Consider the following 18,591-nt stretch of genomic DNA (forward strand, 5'->3'; position numbering starts at 1 on the left):
TGATTTATTCAAAAATTTACTGATTTGTTAGGCCGGGATGGCCAATATTTATCATTAATCACATTTCATCAACAGGTAAATGATATCAGAACTTTTTCTGCTGCCTACAACGGTTTTCTAGAAAACAGTCATATGCATTCCGTCATGGAGTCATTTGTCAAGTTTTAATACCCAATTATGCACGTGGCTCTAAATGATGCACGGGAAATCTCCACTACTAATCTATGCTCGCCAAACAATTTTTTTCAACGATCTAGTATTCTTTTCTTCGACGACCAAACACTTATGCAACTCTTACGCGCCAACATCAATCGTAGATCTAGCAATCAATGACGACTATTTCAACGGAAAATTCTATTGTCCATACAAAACTTCCCACTTTTCCGGAACATTTTTTTCATGTACGAACCCGGTGGGGGTAGAAACCAATAAAACAAAAAAAGATTCATGTAAATCCGTCCATCCGTTCTTACGTGATGCGATTACAAAGAATGATCTCTGCATTTTTATATATTTAGATAGATAGATTGATTAATGATAGTAGCTTTCTACGATTGTATTTATTGTTTCATCCGAAATACCTTTTCATTATGAATCAATTTCCCTAGAATTTCTCGAAATCTCCTCTAAAAATTGTTTAAAACCGCTAAAAAATGTTCCAAAAACTATTCAAAAAAAAATTTAAAAAAATATTCCACCAACTTTTTTTGACAGTTGGTATTTTTTTTTAAATAGACTGTTGTAACACACGAGCCATAACGCCTACATGTTCACCCATCGGATTACCGAATTCGCTAATCGATCCAACATACGTGACTACCACTCTATGCGGGCCCTATTGGAACCATGCCATCGGCGCCAGGTGGTAGAAGCACTAGGGATGCGACGCATCAGTGAACGACGATCTTACGGCAAGCTTGCGTATTAATCATCTACAATTAAACAATAACTTTTCATGTATATATAGTGCGTATGAGACATTTTGGTTCTATCGATGGATAATGTTTATCATATATTTCACCAGCTGGCAGTTCAGCTGTTTAATGAATGCTCTTTCAGTAATAGATGGCAGCAGTCGCGCTCTACAAATCTATCTGCCAAAAATTCACCACCAGATAGCCGTGGTGAGTGTTATCCAACTGAGGGCAGCTATTCGCAAATAGATGGCTCTTATCGAGCTTCACGCAGATCTGTCGATTAGTTTACAATCTTCGCAAAACCAATCATTTTTATCGATTAAGCGCGAATAATTTAATCACTTTCTGGTGATTAGTGATTATTAAGGCCAAAAGCCGCCCCTATCATGGTTACTATCAATCTGCTAAGTGAAATTAAATGATCTAATGGGAAGTAAAATTTCTGTACATAGAAGCAACGGCCTATAGCTGCCTCTATAGTGCGGCACTTACCGACCTTTCTATATTAGAAGGCACAAAAGGCGTCTCTGTAGAATCTCATTAGTGATTCGTAATGCCATCTCGACTCCATCTTGAGAAAACGGTAGATAACGTAACTTGCTCAGCTTCTTCCGCTGTTAATTTGCCGACGAAATAAGCCAGAAGTTATACAGTTGTTATAGTTATTGAAAACTGAATAGATACGACGATTGGGGATTTAGGAAGAAATTTTTTTGTCCGATTGAAGGCGCACTACTAAAACCAAACAAACAGGGTTAATTAAAATGGTTAAATCACGACTACAACAGGTAGACAGTAGCAAAATCGTTGCGAAATTTGTGTACAAATTGTAGCAAGTTTGACAACGATTACTGTAGTGTGTTCTATAGGGCCTTTTTTGTAATTTTTTGTTGTTGTTGATCGAGAAGTATCCCGGATTAATTAGAATACGAAAACGGATTTTTAGTGAGATCCTTGTTTTAATATTATTCAGTTCTTTTATCGAAATGACTAGTGATCATCCTCATCATACCAAATAATTTTGATCTGTAACAAAGAATGAAGGCACTTGCCGAATTGAGAATGCCCAATATGACCTGCCCGAAGCTGTAACATCAAACCCAGCCCAACACAGATAAAAATAGTCTTGAATTTAGCCTTAAGCTTATCCCTAACTTCTCTCGTTCTCTTTCTCTATCCCCTCAAATCTATGAAATGTATACCATGTAATGTACTGACTCGATGTAAAAACTCCCCCTTCCCTATAAATCCCTCACCTTATACTTCCCAACCACCCCCAAATCCCTACCCCAAACTGTTACAAATCTGGTGAACGACCAGAATTAGGTTAAAACCGGGGATAAAAAAACGATATAATAATAATAATAATAATAATAATAATAATAATAATAATAATAATAATATGACCGTGTTATTTAAAAATTCGCACAAATATATTAATTCGCACAAATATATAGTCACAGTTTGAGTTAGTTGTGGTGTTTTCATACTACTGAACATTTTGTCTTAAATTGCTGCACATATTTACGTTGATATGGACGAATTGTGAGACAGAGCTAAGGGCGAAAAACAAAAGCAGCAATATACTCTGGTTAAAGCCGGGTATAAATAAACGACATAAATCAAAACAAAAGAAGTCTCTACAATTCCTTAACGAAATTCATAACAAAATTATTGTAAAGTATATACTGTATATAATTCACAAACTAGAACTGATTTTGTTAGTAAACATCTTTTTCTTTTAGCCATTCATAATGAATTCATAATGCAGGGAAATGCAGGCCAAACACTTATGGGCTGTCCATAAAAGACGTCACGCCCCAATGGGGAGGGGGGTGTTTCATAAAACGTGACCTTTTGTGACAGGGGGGAGGGGGGGAGGTTTTTGGAATATGACGTCCAATATTTTCAATGAGCGCATTTTTGAAATACCTAATTATATTACTGCTTTGCCCTATTTCCTGAAAAAATCTCCACAATAAACGTTTACATTTTATAGGAAAACGTGTATTTGTTGATGTAAAAGCTTCTTTTTGTAAATTCGGAAACGAGAGATGCAGGATATCATTTCTGTTGTGATCAACAAAAGTGCACGGAGGAGCGAGTAAATTAGCGAAATCAATAAATTTTGCCAAATATGAGTAAAAACGAAAAAGATGCCTTCAAACGGTTTAACTTAAGTTATGCGCTGACAATTTTTTCAGTAATTTGATTTTCTAGCATTGATAATAGTATATCATAAGAATTTCTTTTATCTGATTCTGATGCAGTTTATTCAATTGTACTCGAAATAGGGCGGGAGATCAACGATTTCAGACGTAGATCATGTCATGTCTTATCTTGATCATATGTGATTTTCCTCCACCAACATCAAAGCTTATCGAATCATCCAATGACTGAACTTACATAAATCAAGAATCATTTTAGCTCAAAATCACTACCCATTGTGTGACGGAAGATCAGTATCGATATTGATCGATGTGATTTAAAATTCACTGATCAAAAGATCATGAAAAGATTCTCCGGCAGTGATCTCGTTTTGATGAGGTTTTGGTCTTTATTTTCTCAGCCCTGTATGCTACACTAAGGAAACATTATTCTTTACCTAAAACAATAATATATCTGTGTACTCCTAGGAGGAATAAAACAGATGATTTAAATGTTTCATCAATTCCAACCAAATACTTTTGTTAATTTATATAATTGATATTAATAAAATAATTCCGATGATTTTGTAGTTTTAGGGATATTTTTTAATCTAATGATAGCATGTACAGGGTCCGGCACTCGAAGTGTAACCAATTAAAAAGGCCATAAATTCAGTTTGGAAAATTACTTTTACTTAATTCAAAGTACAAAATGTGTAAAAATAATACAAAATTCAGAATCAATTCACTTTTGCTCGATATGACCACCTTTTGCCTTGACTTGATGACTTGAGAGAGCGAAGGAGTTGCTTCGTTTGGCCGAATGTGACTTGCAGGTATTTTGGCCCACTCGCGGACAATAACTTTTTTCAGCGCCTCGAGACAGGTGTATCTTTTAGTTCGGACTTTGCTCTCCAAAATGGCCCAAAGAGAATAATCCATTGGATTCGCATCTGGTGAATTCGAGAGCCATTGTGTGGACGTGATGAAGTTCGGAACGTTGTTTTTCAGCCATTCTTGGTTCACTCGAGCTTTGTGAGACGGTGCCGAGTCCTACTGAAACGTCCATGGTCTGCCACCGAAATGTTTGTCTGCCCACGGCTTCAAAGCAACCTCCAGAATACTTTCCCGATAATATGTCGCATTTACCTTGACGCCAGGCTCGATGAAAACGATTGGAGAGCGCCCATTTGCGGTTACAGCGGCCCAAACCATTATCTGTTGCGGGTGCTGCCTCCTGGTGGCCAATCGATGACTCAAATTCTCGTATGAACGATCGGTCAAGTAAACCCTATCGTTTTGAAAGTTTACGAATTGCTCAATTGGAAAAATTTTCTCGTCAGAAAATATAGGGTGATTTTTTAAGAGCTTGAGAACTTTTTTAAACAATAAAACGCATAAAATTTGCAAAATCTCATCGGTTCTTTATTTTAAACGTTAGATTGGTACATGACATTTACTTTTTGAAGATAATTTCATTTAAATGTTGACCGCGGCTGCGTCTTAGGTGGTCCATCCGGAAAGTCCAATTTTGGGCAACTTTTTCGAGCATTTCGGCCGGAATAGCCCGAATTTCTTCGGAAATGTTGTCTTCCAAAGCTGGAATAGTTACTGGCTTATTTCTGTAGACTTTAGACTTGACGTAGCCCCACAAAAAATAGTCTAAAGGCGTCAAATCGCATGATCTTGGTGGCCAACTTACCGGTCCATTTCTTGAGATGAATTGTTCTCCGAAGTTTTCCCTCAAAATGGCCATAGAATCGCGAGCTGTGTGGCATGTAGCGCCATCTTGTTGAAACCACATGTCAACCAAGTTCAGTTCTTCCATTTTTGGCAACAAAAAGTTTGTTAGCATCGAACGATAGCGATCGCCATTCACTGTAACGTTGCGTCCAACAGCATCTTTGAAAAAATACGGTCCAATGATTCCACCAGCGTACAAACCACACCAAACAGTGCATTTTTCGGGATGCATGGGCAGTTCTTGAACGGCTTCTGGTTGCTCTTCACTCCAAATGCGGCAATTTTGCTTATTTACGTAGCCATTCAACCAGAAATGAGCCTCATCGCTGAACAAAATTTGTCGATAAAAAAGCGGATTTTCCGAATGGACCACCTAAGACGCAGCCGCGGTCAACATTTAAATGAAATTATCTTCAAAAAGTAAATGTCATGTACCAATCTAACGTTTAAAATAAAGAACCGATGAGATTTTGCAAATTTTATGCGTTTTATTGTTTAAAAAAGTTCTCAAGCTCTTAAAAAATCACCCTGTACAATGTTCGGAAATTGACCGCTTTCGGCCAAACGAAGCAACTCCTTCGCTCTCTCAAGTCATCAAGTCAAGGCAAAAGGTGGTCATATCGAGCAAAAGTGAATTGATTCTGAATTTTGTATTAATTTTACACATTTTGTACTTTGAATTAAGTAAAAGTAATTTTCCAAACTGAATTTATGGCCTTATTAATTGGTTACACTTCGAGTGCCGGACCCTGTAATAAATCGATTTTTCCTTCATATTTGTATGGTTTGTCATACATATTGAGATGAGTTTTACTTATTTTGAATTCGTGACATGTGACATAGGGGGGTGGGGGTTCTTTGCTTCTGTGTATGTAACGCTTTTTGCACTAACTTTTCTCGGAGATGGCTGTACGGATTTTCACAAACTTAGATTCAAATGAAAGGTCTTGTGGTTCCATACAAAATTCCTGAATATAATTTGAATCCGACTTCCGATTTCGGTTAGTTTTTCAAGAATCGAAGAAAATTATTCTGAAGAATACCATAGTATTATATATGATAGTATGATTGATATGAGAAAGGCATCAATAACATACACCACTAGGTGGATAAAAACAGTTTTTTCATATAATACTTTCTGATATTGATACACAGGACCGAACTCAACGCTAACGAATGGCGTTGAGTTCGGTCCTGTGTATCAATATCAGAAAGTATTATATGAAAAATCTTTTTTAATCCACCTAGTGGTGTATTGATGCCTTTCTCATATCAATCATACTATCATATATAATACTATGGTATTCTAGATTTTATTGTATTGTAGATCGAGTACTGCCAAATGCATGTGGTGGCTCGACTGATAACACGACTACTGATACAATCATTGCTCATTGCGCCCCATAGTAGAGTGAGTCGTATTCACGACAAAAGGCATCATTACACCACGAGGTGGACTAAAAGCAAGTTTTTCTAATGTGAACGTCTACGAAGATTGTTGTTTGACATTTGGAATTTCTTCAACATGAAATTAAGTATCTTAAAATCAACCAATGTTACATTATATTCAATCCTCGTGCATGAGAGCGATCAATAACCAGTTCAACATAAAATTAGCAACATAAACCAGTAGCGGTGACTATGAGCTTATTATTCAAAGAAGCAATATATTTCCCAGTTTTCTCGTACGACATTATTTTTATTCTTAATTATATGACACATGTAATATTAACTTAATTGATAATATTCCGGAGCAAAATCATTTGCTAGGTTACTTAGAAAATTAAAGTCTGAAGATGAGTTCGAATTTTCCATATGTGTTACATTAGAACTAACATTACTACTAACTATATTTGCAGTATTTGGTCCATAACTTATTGGGTAACCACTGCTGTGTGTAGTGTATACAGAATCGTGCACAAGCTGCTGATGATTCAACTCTATTATGTTTCCACTATTACTGCTATTGGGATCATGATAATATGGGTTATGTATTTGATGTGCCTCATAATATGGTTGATGAAAATTAATATTTTCAGAACTTTCTGTATTCATAAAAGCGTTATTTGGTTGATATTCCATAGAGTGTTGCATTACCGTTGGCGCAACTGTATTGGGATGGTGATAAGATGTTCCTTCATAATAATAAGCTTGTGTTTTTTGATCGCAGTAGTTGACGTTAAATTCATTCTGTGCTTCATAATTACTACGATAACATTGTACATTGTTAAATGAAGACTGTCCAGCTGGGTTTTCATTGCTATAACAATGTAAGTTTTCGTGGATATTTTGTGGATATCCTTCATGATGTTGTATTCTTGTACTTTCCGTATGATATCGACTGCAAAATTTTTTCACGTTTATAGTAGAGGGGAAATCGTGTTTATGACCGGAAGAAGAGTGACTCATATACTGGTGAGATGATAACGTTTTAGTATATTGATGATAGCTAACGTCAACTTTATTGAAATAATCTTGCTTATGTGCTCCACCGAAACAACCACTTGCATTGACCGTGGGTACATTTTCAAAACCTGTGTGATTTTGAATTTTAGTTTTACTCATTGGAGTAGATCCTATCTGATTGTACTGATTCTGCATTTCAGGATTCAAATTTTTTTCAGAAGATGTAATGACGTTGATCGGTACTTGAGGTATAGTGAGATTTGAGTTTTTTTGGTTATCCTGTGTTGTGTGATGAGCAGCTACTTTTGTAGTAATCGAGACATCTTTTTTTGAAGGTGTCGGCTGCAATCACAAAATTATTATTATTACCGTTGGTTGTACATACATATAAAACAGATATATTACAATGTCATGTTTTTTTCTGATTTTGATATGCATATCTTCGTCGTCATCTATACTTTCGCATGATGGAACACTTGAATCTGCATTAACAGCATTGCCTGTAGGAGTACCTATTTCTATTGTTGAGTTTGGAGTGACGGCTGTAAATAAGTTTTTAAATATAAATTATGCTTTATTATTACTTAACGAAAAGCTCACAATTATTTGGCGTACTACTGTTCAATCCTCTTGAATTTGATGTCGAATCTGGTATATCATCTGATGGTAGCTCACAACCCTGACATGATTTTTTTGAATTGGAATCTATAAGAAATAAAAATATTGTTGATGATAAATATACTCTTGAAAATTTTAATAATAGAAACCTTTTAAATCGTCTTTACTTGAATCTTCATCATCTGTCTTGGACAATGTTTGTCGTTTATGTTTCATGCGCCTGTTTTGGAACCACACTTTAACCTACAAAAAATTATAATTTTTTATATTGCGATATACGCTAAGTTTTCAATGACTGCATTTGCATGCATTATTATGATACTGTATTGTAAAGAAATCTTTCTCTTTCCTAGCACGAAGAGAAATGTAATGGTGCTGATTTGGTGTTTGAACGTAAAAGTGAAAACACTGTTCAACAGTGTGGTATGAAATTTAATCATGGGCTTCAAATCATTTTGTTTTAGTTACCTGCACCTTCATTTTAAGTAGGGTAAAAGAGGAATTTTGGCCCATATTAGGAAGCAGTTGCACAATATTGTGAAATTAGTGTTTTAGTTCAATACAGTACGGTTCAATTTAAAACAGAGATTACTAATACAAAACTTTTCTACGATGTGAAGCATGTTGTGATATAATACTATCGAGAATGTGTTTGTAATTGTCGATTCCAAATTTCAAGTTTTTTGTTTATTTCCGCCGATCATATTGTATTTTGGCCCATGACGAAAATATATTTTGTCCAGAGCAACGCCCACTTTTTATAATGATCTTTTTACTTACAATAAGTTAAATAAGTTACTTTGAAATTAACCTATAGCTAAAGTGCAAAGTTATTCTAGCTATCAATAGAACAATGTCATCTCTAATTCAAATTCAAACTAGTTTGCTACGGGGACGGGTATAGCGTGATGGGATAGTCGATGCCTATCACGCAGCCCACCTGGGTTCGATTCCCAACCCCGCACATAGGGTCAGAAAAATTTTCTGGTCCGAAGAGGCGAATGACCTTAAAGTGTTAAAACCTCTATAATTGAAAAAAAAAAACTAGTTTGCTCAAAGCGCAATTTTACAATCTATCTATTTAAATGCAAAAAGTTATCGCTATATGATATTGCAATGTAGGACGTAAAGTAAAAACAACTGAACTCTCCGATGTTTAAAACATCTTTTTTCCTGTTCTATGAGGCGTTTCTGGTGACATTTCAAATTGAAAATTTTAAATGTGGCAAAACACCCACAGGCGGGTTCCATTAGCCGCACAAGTAACCTTAACTGTTCTATTATTTTTTGTAGGACCCTTATCGAGAAATTACTACCTTGATCAAAATGTTCCTGGAATCACAACCGTATGGAGCTCTCAGTCACCGGATAAGGTTATTTTTAGGCTGCTACACCTGTCATTGATTGTGCGAAACTAAGTTCTTCAAATTCTGAGTGTAAGAAAATGACATGACGGACACGGATAGGAAACCGGATCGTGTGAATCAGAATGACGGTGACGGACGTTGACATTCCGGTGACGGTGACGGAAGAAGCCGGACCATCTGATTCGTACATAACAGTGGCACGAACGTTTCAGAAGTGTCGGTGAGTCTGTGAATGATGATGAGAGAGTTCTCAGTTGAGAAGCGATGCTCACAGTTTTCATTTATTACAAGGGTGTTGTGTATCATGAATTGTTTTTACAAGGCCAGACCGTCAATAAGGAGTATTATTTGGGCGTTATGAGACGTTTGCGTGAAGCAATTCGCCAAAAAGATCAGATTTGTGGGCAACTAACTCGTGTATCTTGCACCACGATAACGCACCGTTAAACAGTGCCATCGTTATCCGTGAACATTTGGCTATAAACGAAACGAATACAATTCAGCAACAACCGAATTCACCAGATTTGGATCCCTGCGTCTGTTTCCTATTCGGTCGACTCGAAAAACCGCTCCTTAGAACGCGTTTCAGCACCCGAGATGAGTTAAGGGAAAATCGCAGCAGAAAAAAAATCGAGGATTGCATCAAGCGCTGACATAAGTGTGTTGTAGTCGATGGGGAGTACTTTGAAGGGGACAATATCGATTTTGATGAATAATATTGTATTTTTGATTTTCTGAATAAATTCCGGGAACTTTTTGATCAAGGTCGTACATACATTTTTTTGTTCTCCACGTCTAGAAATCACTTTATCGATAGCTGAGTCAAGATAGAAGGCAGACTCATTCAGTATACCGTCGGCGCTCATAAGGACTTCAGGGAGTCCTTTTTCTTCCCAATTTGCTAACACTTCCTTGAACCAATTCCGAATATCGACCTCTGTAACATTGTTGTTGACAATCAGTCGCCTTACACAATATCAAAAGTCTTATGACGTAAATGCATTTTTTCTTAAAATGTGGAAGGTATTTTGGACATGGCGTAATTTTTAATTTGAATTTGCTTGTTTTGCTTTAATTTTTATAATCCTTACTTCAAACAGCTCGTAATTATTGGCCTACTTCATTACACAAACACGTAGTTTTTTAGCTGTAATTTTTTGAAAAATGATTTCAAAAATCCAACATCCTCTTAAGTTTTCGTCATCCATAGATATCAACTGACTACTACATTTTAACAAATTATTTTCTGTAAAAATATCTACCAAATGTTTTAATATCTTTGAAAAAATCCTTTCATAATAGGTAATTTAATGTGATTAACTTCAAATTGAAGTAACATGGGTTACTTTAAATCGGTTAAATCCTTTTTTGACTTTTTAAGTGGGTCAAAATATATACAGTGGCCAAAATATCTTTGTTACTTTAGTTGCTGAACTGTGAATTACATGGTTACGATTTCTTGAGTTTTCATTATTGCAATAACCCCACATAAAATATTGACCCAAAAACAGCGTTATCGATATGAATATTTTAGGAGAATGTAGAATAAATTCGACGTAGAAACAAAAATAGCATTTCACTGGACTCCGCATTCCGTTTGAAAGTTTGGACATCAGCCATTTACTGCGAATCCATCGGTTATTCCAATAATATGTGAATATGCTATATGTGAATATGTGATATATATATATATATATATATATATATATATATATATATATATATATATATATATATATATATATATATATATATATATATATATATATATATATATATATATATATATATATATATATATATATATATATATATATATATATATATTTATATATATATATATATATATATATATATATATCTATATATATATATATATATATATATATATATATATATATATATATATATATATATATATATATATATAACGGGTGATTTTTTTATTAATTTGAATTTCATTAAAAAAACGTGATTAATCCACCTAGCAGTGAGATGATACCTTTTTTTATCAATACGCATGTGTTTTTGCATGGATATTCTTAGGTGTTTTAGTTCTCATGACATTATTTTAATTATCGTCGAAATAAATTTATTTGGTAATCGACTATCCAAATCTGCAAACCCGATAAACCTGATTAATTTATGTGAAATGAACATTTTTATACTAATCACCCTGCATTTTCTAAATCAGAAGTCGGATCTGACTAAAAAGTAAGAGGTTTTATAGGATTTTAAGACCTCTCATTTGAATCATAGATGATTCTTAGATTTCATTTGAATCTTAGATTGGTTCAGCCATCTACGAGAAAAATTAATTGCATTATTTTAATTTCGTTTCACATATCATCCTGTGGTTCCGCAATCAGAAGTCGGATCCAAACGTAATTCAGGAACCTTGTTTGGGATTATACGACTTTTCATATGAATCTGAGTTTGTAGAAAACGGTTTAACCATCTCCGAGAAAATTGAGTGAAATTATTTGTCACACACGCATTTGCTGATCTCGACGAACTGAGTCGTATGGTATATGGAAGTCATGTTCTTCCAGCATTTATTGCTGTAAATAGTTTAAATCAATATAATTATGGAATTACTTTCAACTCGAAAATGCTGATATCATCTGGTTTATAAATGCCATATTCGAACGATTATGTTGCCAAAAATGAACCGTGCTAAAATTGGTCCGAGGCTAATTGTCATGAAAAAGGATGCTGCACACAGTCTTTTTGATACTTAGAAACAATTATATGTAACAGTATAAAAAATCGTGTTTCATGTTGCTCCCAAGCATTGCTTTTTCATACAGCGCTCAAAATTCCTTCTACTGGAATAAGGCTTACACAAAAATATCGATATCTCCGTTAAAAATGGACGGGTTTTAACAATCTATGGCTTGTTGGATAGGTATTACCGAGCGAAATCTAAGTCTGAAAACATATTCTGTTTTCAAGGTCAAATGTGACAGATACTGTCAAAAAACTGAAAATTTTGACATAAAACTTCGTATAACTCAAAAAGTAAACATCCGATCTCAAAACCATTCAATAGCGTTCTGGGTGACGGGGAGACCTTTCATTTGCGACTAGTTTGATCAAAATCGGTCCAGCCATCTCTGAGATCTCGACCTCTTAGTTGACAACACACATACAGACACACACACATACACACACACATACACACACACACACACACACACACACACAGACATTTGCTCAGTTCGACGAGCTGAATCGATTGGTATATGACATTCGGCTCTCCGGGCCTCGGAAAATTTTTCGAAAGTTTGAGCGAATTCTATACCTATTTTTTATATATATAAAAAAAGGTAAAACACAAAAAATATTAGAAAATTGATGAAATCGTTATTGGAATCGACAGAACGATCAATATAATTTAATGATTGAAGCTGATTTCATGCAAATTTTGACCGCGGCACCGTGCCGAAAAAGTGGGAAAAATATATAAAGTTGCATATAACTGTTCTAGGAATACCGCTGTAGACAAGAGAAAAAGTTCTGATATCGTTTCGCAGTTTATGGATTATGTGTAATGGAGTCAGATGAATAATATTGGTCGTTATGAGCGTTAGATTAAAAAATAAACAAAAATTGAATGATTCAGTGAAAAGATTGTGCTGTAGAAGCGCTAAGGTCAAATTAAAAGATTTTCCTTTCATTTTACATTTTAATGATTTAGATTACACTTAGCGCACATAATAAGTGACGATTAGATATCTATGTTCAAGATGAATTGACACTGCCATTTTTATTACATATTCTGAGAAGAATGTTCAAATTGATAAGACCATTATAAATTTGAAATTTAAGCGCCGTATCTTCTAGCAAACAAAAGTTCCACAGTCCCTGAAAAATATCCACTTTATTAGAGCTCTAAAGTACGCATGGCACTTTTTGGCAACTTGAACGTACGGATTTTTTTTTTGAGAAATCTTTCTTGCTGTTTGAAAGCTGTAAAAGGAACTGCTTCAAGGTTTGTTCTGTTGCGTCGGGTGAACATTCAATTATGAATAATTCTTTAAAAACGTACTGTTCAGAATACTTTGTATGCTGCTTAAGCCAAATCTTTTCTTAGTAACTTTTGGTTATGTGGACTGAATACAAATTGTCAATATATCCCACTTTAACAAATGAACAAAACTAGAGAAGAAACTCTTCCGCATTTTGTTAAGTTTATCAATACAAAATTCTGGGTAGTTAGCTTTTTATCGATTACCGGATGTGAAAATCACACCTGCAAGAGAAAAGGTGGCACCTTATACCCATTATGTCGAAGCCAATAGAGAGGGATCTCTGTGATTTAAAGGATGAGATGATAATCAGTGCATTTGCTCAATTTTTGCGTACCAGAAGTATTTTACATTTGCAAATTAATTTTTGGCGATGTTTCTTTTTAGGCTAAAGCGAATGTATGTCGAATTCTGTTGATTGTAGGTTAAGTAATCAGAAAAATGTTTGAGAGAAACGTTTACCATTTAGTTTTTTGACAATTCTGCTGTCCGGAAATAAAAATTCGAACAAACAATTTTTGGGCGAGACCAAGTTCGACGGGTCAGCTAGTGTATTATAAAAGTGCAACGTCTTCATCGATGCATTTGGGACGATAGCTTGATCGATCAACAACAATCAGCAAAGGTCAGTAACATAAGGCAGTACCAGCCCACAATAACTCTATGCTTGACCATCACCGGAAACCAGATTCCGGTAGAAATAAAATTCGCATACGAAACAGTATGTGCCCGTCCATACAGTGTACGCACTAAATACTAAAGTATGACGAATCCACGACACACTTATTCACACACAAATGGAGGAAAGTAGTTCTTCAAAAATTAATTTATTAAATAAATGTCAACTACGTAAACCCGAACGAATGAAACGTATCAATTTTTACATTTTATACCAACTCAGTAGGTTGCTCGGGTTGGCGGTTCAATGCATAGGGCGCTGGTCTTACAAGCCAGTTGTATGTTCGAGCTTGGACCTGGAAGGATTCATAGTGTCAGTAGGATCGTAGTACCAGCCATGCAATGATCCTGTACGGTATGAATCGGATGGGAAGTCTGTTGAAACAGAAAGGCCAAGTTCCACAAAAGAAATGTAATACCAAGACTTTGCTTTGTTTTGCAGTAGATCACGCGAGAATGCAATGTCGCACACTGCTTCAAAGCCATGCACGAGAAAGACAAACAAGCGTTGTAATATTAACATGCATTTTATGTAGCAGTACATCTCTCTGTCTAGCACAGAGCAGAGCATAGCAGCTTATGTAGTCATCTGACAGTATGTCAGCATCATCCATTTGAAAGCCGTTAACTGTCCCGAAAAATTTCGTCCCTCCCAAAGTTTCTCATCTGGATTCAAATTGTTTCTTGCAATCATCTTCACTCGAATTCAAATCATATTCAGTCTGCAGAATTATCAAAGAACCCAAGTCATTGGCATTTCACTACAAATTTGATTTATTATTTGGACTTAGTACTTTGTTTGAATTAATTCAATGAAGCTAAATCAATCTCACATTTTAGTTTAATCCCATATAGCCGAAAAATTGAATAACCGATGGATTTGCAGCAAATGACTAATATCCCAATTATCAAGTGGTATGCAGAACAAGTGAAATGCTTATTTTGTTTTCTGCTATCTTTCGAATTGATTCTACGTTCTCCTGAAAGAAATATATAGAATAGCGTTTTTTTAAAGTAATTATTTTATGTGGTTCCAAACGACATTTAAGCGCTTTTCAATAATAAAAACATACAAAATTCTAACAATGTAATTCACAGTTTAGCAACTATATGTTCTTCTATTCCATGAGAATGCAGAACAAAGTATTTAAACGTGTAGTCAAAGCTATTCATCATGCTATTTTTGGGGTCATTTTAAATTAATGGTTGTGTTTGGGAATTATCATAAAGAACCTATTTTACATTCTTTTTCGCCATTGAATTCTACTGTCCACTGTTACGTCACTATACTTTAACTACCTCGGCGAATGACCATAAGGTTAAAATCGAAGGTAAATAAAGCAACATAATAATAATATACTTTCTCTAAGGTATAACAATTACAATAGAGATGCTATCATTGTATCCGTTTTCTAAGTTTGAAGGTATGAATTAATGAATACTGCAAAAAGTAGTTCAAAATACGTATCCATATTATAAGTATTACACCTTAGCAAAGCAAATTGTAGTGACGTAACAGTGGACATTAGAATTTAATTGTGATAAACGAAGTGAAATTGATTAACATGCCAACGCAAGAATGAAATTTTTAAGTAATTTATCGATTTAACCAAAATTTCTATTACATAGAAAGTTAGGGAGATTTAACGTTCAAGTACATCGATCAAGTCATCTCTGAGAAAAGTGAGTGAGTTAAATTTCTGAATATATGACCACTATATCTGGTATGACCACGATATCTGAATATATGACCACTATATCGTGAAACATTAGATCTCAAGCACATCGATTACTCGACTGAACCACAGAGCTCATATCTGTTCATTGAATAATTGGTAAAAATAAATCCATACAGCGGCACTTGGTAGCCGAGTGCAAATTACACTCGGAGCATGTAAAATTCTGTGTGAGTGAAATATTGCGTAATTTGAAAAATTAAGTAGTAGTGAATTGTATCATTTGTAGAATTCTGTCACCTCTAATATAATTATTTGGTTAGGTAGGCTTAAGAAAGGCTGATTAATTATCAGTTTTTGAACAGACTGTTATTACTTCAGGTGCCCTTGAAAGAGATCTAAAATCGATGCAAATCAAGAATAGCCACGAGATATTCCAGGAATAAAAAGCTATTCGTATGAGGCGCGAATGACTGTTCGACACTGTCTTATCGTCGTTTTATTATGATATTTAGTATTCATAAATTTCAAAATTACTGTAATAAGGGCTAAATAAACTGGAAGCAAAACTTATTTGATAATGATAGATAAGAAAACAATTCAATATTCAAATTACCTGTCGTTCAGTTAGATCTAAGCTAGCAGCTATTTCGATTCTTCTTGGGCGGCAAAGATATTTGTTGAAATGGAATTCCTTTTCTAGCTCAAGAAGCTGTGTATTAGTATAAGCTGTTCTTAGTCGTCTCGGTAAACCGTTCTCAGCGACGAATTCGGCTGAAAAAAAAAAATACGATAAATTGAGACTGGATATAAAATACACAGCTCGTGATTTTACATCTTAGGAAATGCACATAAATGGAGCAGTTCACGAACATTTACATTCACGAGCAAGTCATATTGAGCGATTTGAAAATTAAATGGCAAGAAATACAATAAAATAAACAAAAACACAAAAGCTGGTAGCGGCTAGCAATTGAACTAAGAATCTCAAGTTGGCAAAGAAGATTCATTTATCAACTGAGCCACAGTAACACATATATGCAAAAATTTACGACACAGATAAGAACGAAATTTTCAAATCAGATTTTATAATTATTTAAGGGTTTTGTTGATTTGTGCAAAAAACGGCACATGTTTCTATTGCTTTGCGTTTCGCATTCGGCTCGTCAGTGGTACAGGTGCAAATCTCATAAAACTGACTGATAAATTCTTCTAGTTTGCAGAACTTGTTAGTTTGTGGGCATATAAACTTAATTCGACACTACTGGTATCCCCTTTTCCTGTTCCGGAAGTACCGAAAGTAGTGAGAAAAAGCTTCAAAACTAGAACTGACTTCGATATCTCAGCGATGCTTGAACCGATTTGTACTAATCTTGATTTAATTTAAATCTCACATTGTGACAAAAATTACTGTGAAATTTCATCCGCATCCGACTTTCGGTTCCGCAGTTATAGGGCGATGAGTGTCATGATTCATGCTGTTTAGCTTGACTTACATATGCAAAAGTAACAGAAACGCGGGTTCGCTTCGTTTGTAAGATTTCGTTTAATTGGTTCTATCGAAATAGAGCATGAAATGGTAAGCCTAGGTTTAACAAGGTTCAAAGCTGTTCCAATTTAGATGTCATATTTGTTACTGGCAAACGATCCAACTTCGGTTATTCGGTCATCTGAATCCGGTTTTGGACGTATTGGAAATTGTGATCAAAAACAGCAATACAGACCTCACTCACTTTTCTTCAAGATGGCCAAACCTATTTTCACAAAGTTATAGGTTCAAAAGAAAAGACTCACAGTTTCATACGGAATTTCTAAATTTGTTGTGGATACTAATTCGGTTCTGGAACTACAGGCTAAAAAGAATTTGTAGATTTCTATTCAATGAATAGTTGTTTTTTAGAATTCCACAGTAATATTTATGATATTATGAGTAATATGAGAAAGACATCATTACACCACTAGGTGGATTGTGGATAAATATTAACTTTGACTACTCTAGACTAATGCTACATTAAACTGTAAATCGATAAAACCACTAATCCTTTATTGTAATTTTCTGTTCTCCAACCGACACGTTTGAGAAATGAATGTGTGTGAATTTCATTTGATCCAAGAAACTTAGGATCTTTTGTAAATAATTAAGCGGGTAATTTTTAACATGGGAGCGCCCATGCTAAGGAGGCGAATTTCATACTAAAGACATCTGGTGGTGATTAGAATTACTAGAAAGAGAAATGCATAAACTTTTCCATGTTTACATTTCCACTTTATATCAACCTTGTATTATGGCATTTTATGGTTGATGTAGTTGGCAAACATATTGTTGATGAAATATTTTTTGTATTTTTTCAACTGAACGAACGAATGAAATTAACGAAACGTAAACCAAACATTTGCGAATTTGGCGTATTCTATCAGAAGATTCAAGAGTTATCCGTCTTACTGCTTACCCTGGAAAATAATAAAAATGTTGCCTCAAATCAATCACATCAATAATGTTATGACTCATTCATTGATATTCAGCCCTTTAATGTTAACGAACACGTATTTTATTAATAACTAATCACTAATATTTTACTGTCTGGAAGTTTCTCTTTTTGAAATATTTCGTAAACACCGCTCTATAATTTATAGCATACTTCAAACTACACCATAAATATTACTGCATAAATGGCAACATTGCAACATTCTAAAAGATTTAGAAAAGCTTTTATGCTGCACGGTGGCAACAATAAGGCGCTCTAGCCAGTGCTATCGTAACCAACATCTCGTTCCTTCGGGGCCTTCAAAACTAACAAGTCAGTGAGAGCAAAGTAAACAAATACAACACTTCATCGATTGTGAAAGTCAGTATTGCAATTTGGCACCGCACGTTTCATAACGATAACACATTCATAATCAAACATAAAAAAATCAACTTTGTTTCAACAAATCACAGATAATTAGCATCAATAATTTTTTATGTATGTTTACATACTTCTTCGTTGTTTTCGTCTTTGCGGAAAAGA

At 34.7% G+C, this 18,591-nt stretch overlaps 1 protein-coding gene across 1 annotated transcript in view; it reads right to left on the reverse strand.

The window, feature by feature from the left end:
• Positions 1-6,164: 6,164 nt before the first annotated feature.
• LOC131428796 (homeotic protein proboscipedia) overlaps positions 6,165-18,591 on the reverse strand; it is a 39,817-nt gene continuing 27,390 nt past the window's right edge. The window contains exons 2-6 of the mRNA XM_058592841.1: positions 16,200-16,357; positions 7,981-8,074; positions 7,814-7,918; positions 7,619-7,755; positions 6,165-7,555 (exon numbers count right to left, since the gene is read on the reverse strand). Of these exons, the coding sequence (XP_058448824.1) occupies positions 6,536-7,555; positions 7,619-7,755; positions 7,814-7,918; positions 7,981-8,074; positions 16,200-16,357 (1,514 nt within the window). The 3' untranslated portion in view covers positions 6,165-6,535. The remainder of the gene's footprint in view (positions 7,556-7,618; positions 7,756-7,813; positions 7,919-7,980; positions 8,075-16,199; positions 16,358-18,591) is intronic.

The sequence above is a fragment of the Malaya genurostris genome, chromosome 1 (genome assembly GCF_030247185.1).
Source record: "Malaya genurostris strain Urasoe2022 chromosome 1, Malgen_1.1, whole genome shotgun sequence".
In the NCBI taxonomy this organism is placed as follows: Eukaryota; Metazoa; Arthropoda; class Insecta; order Diptera; family Culicidae; genus Malaya; species Malaya genurostris.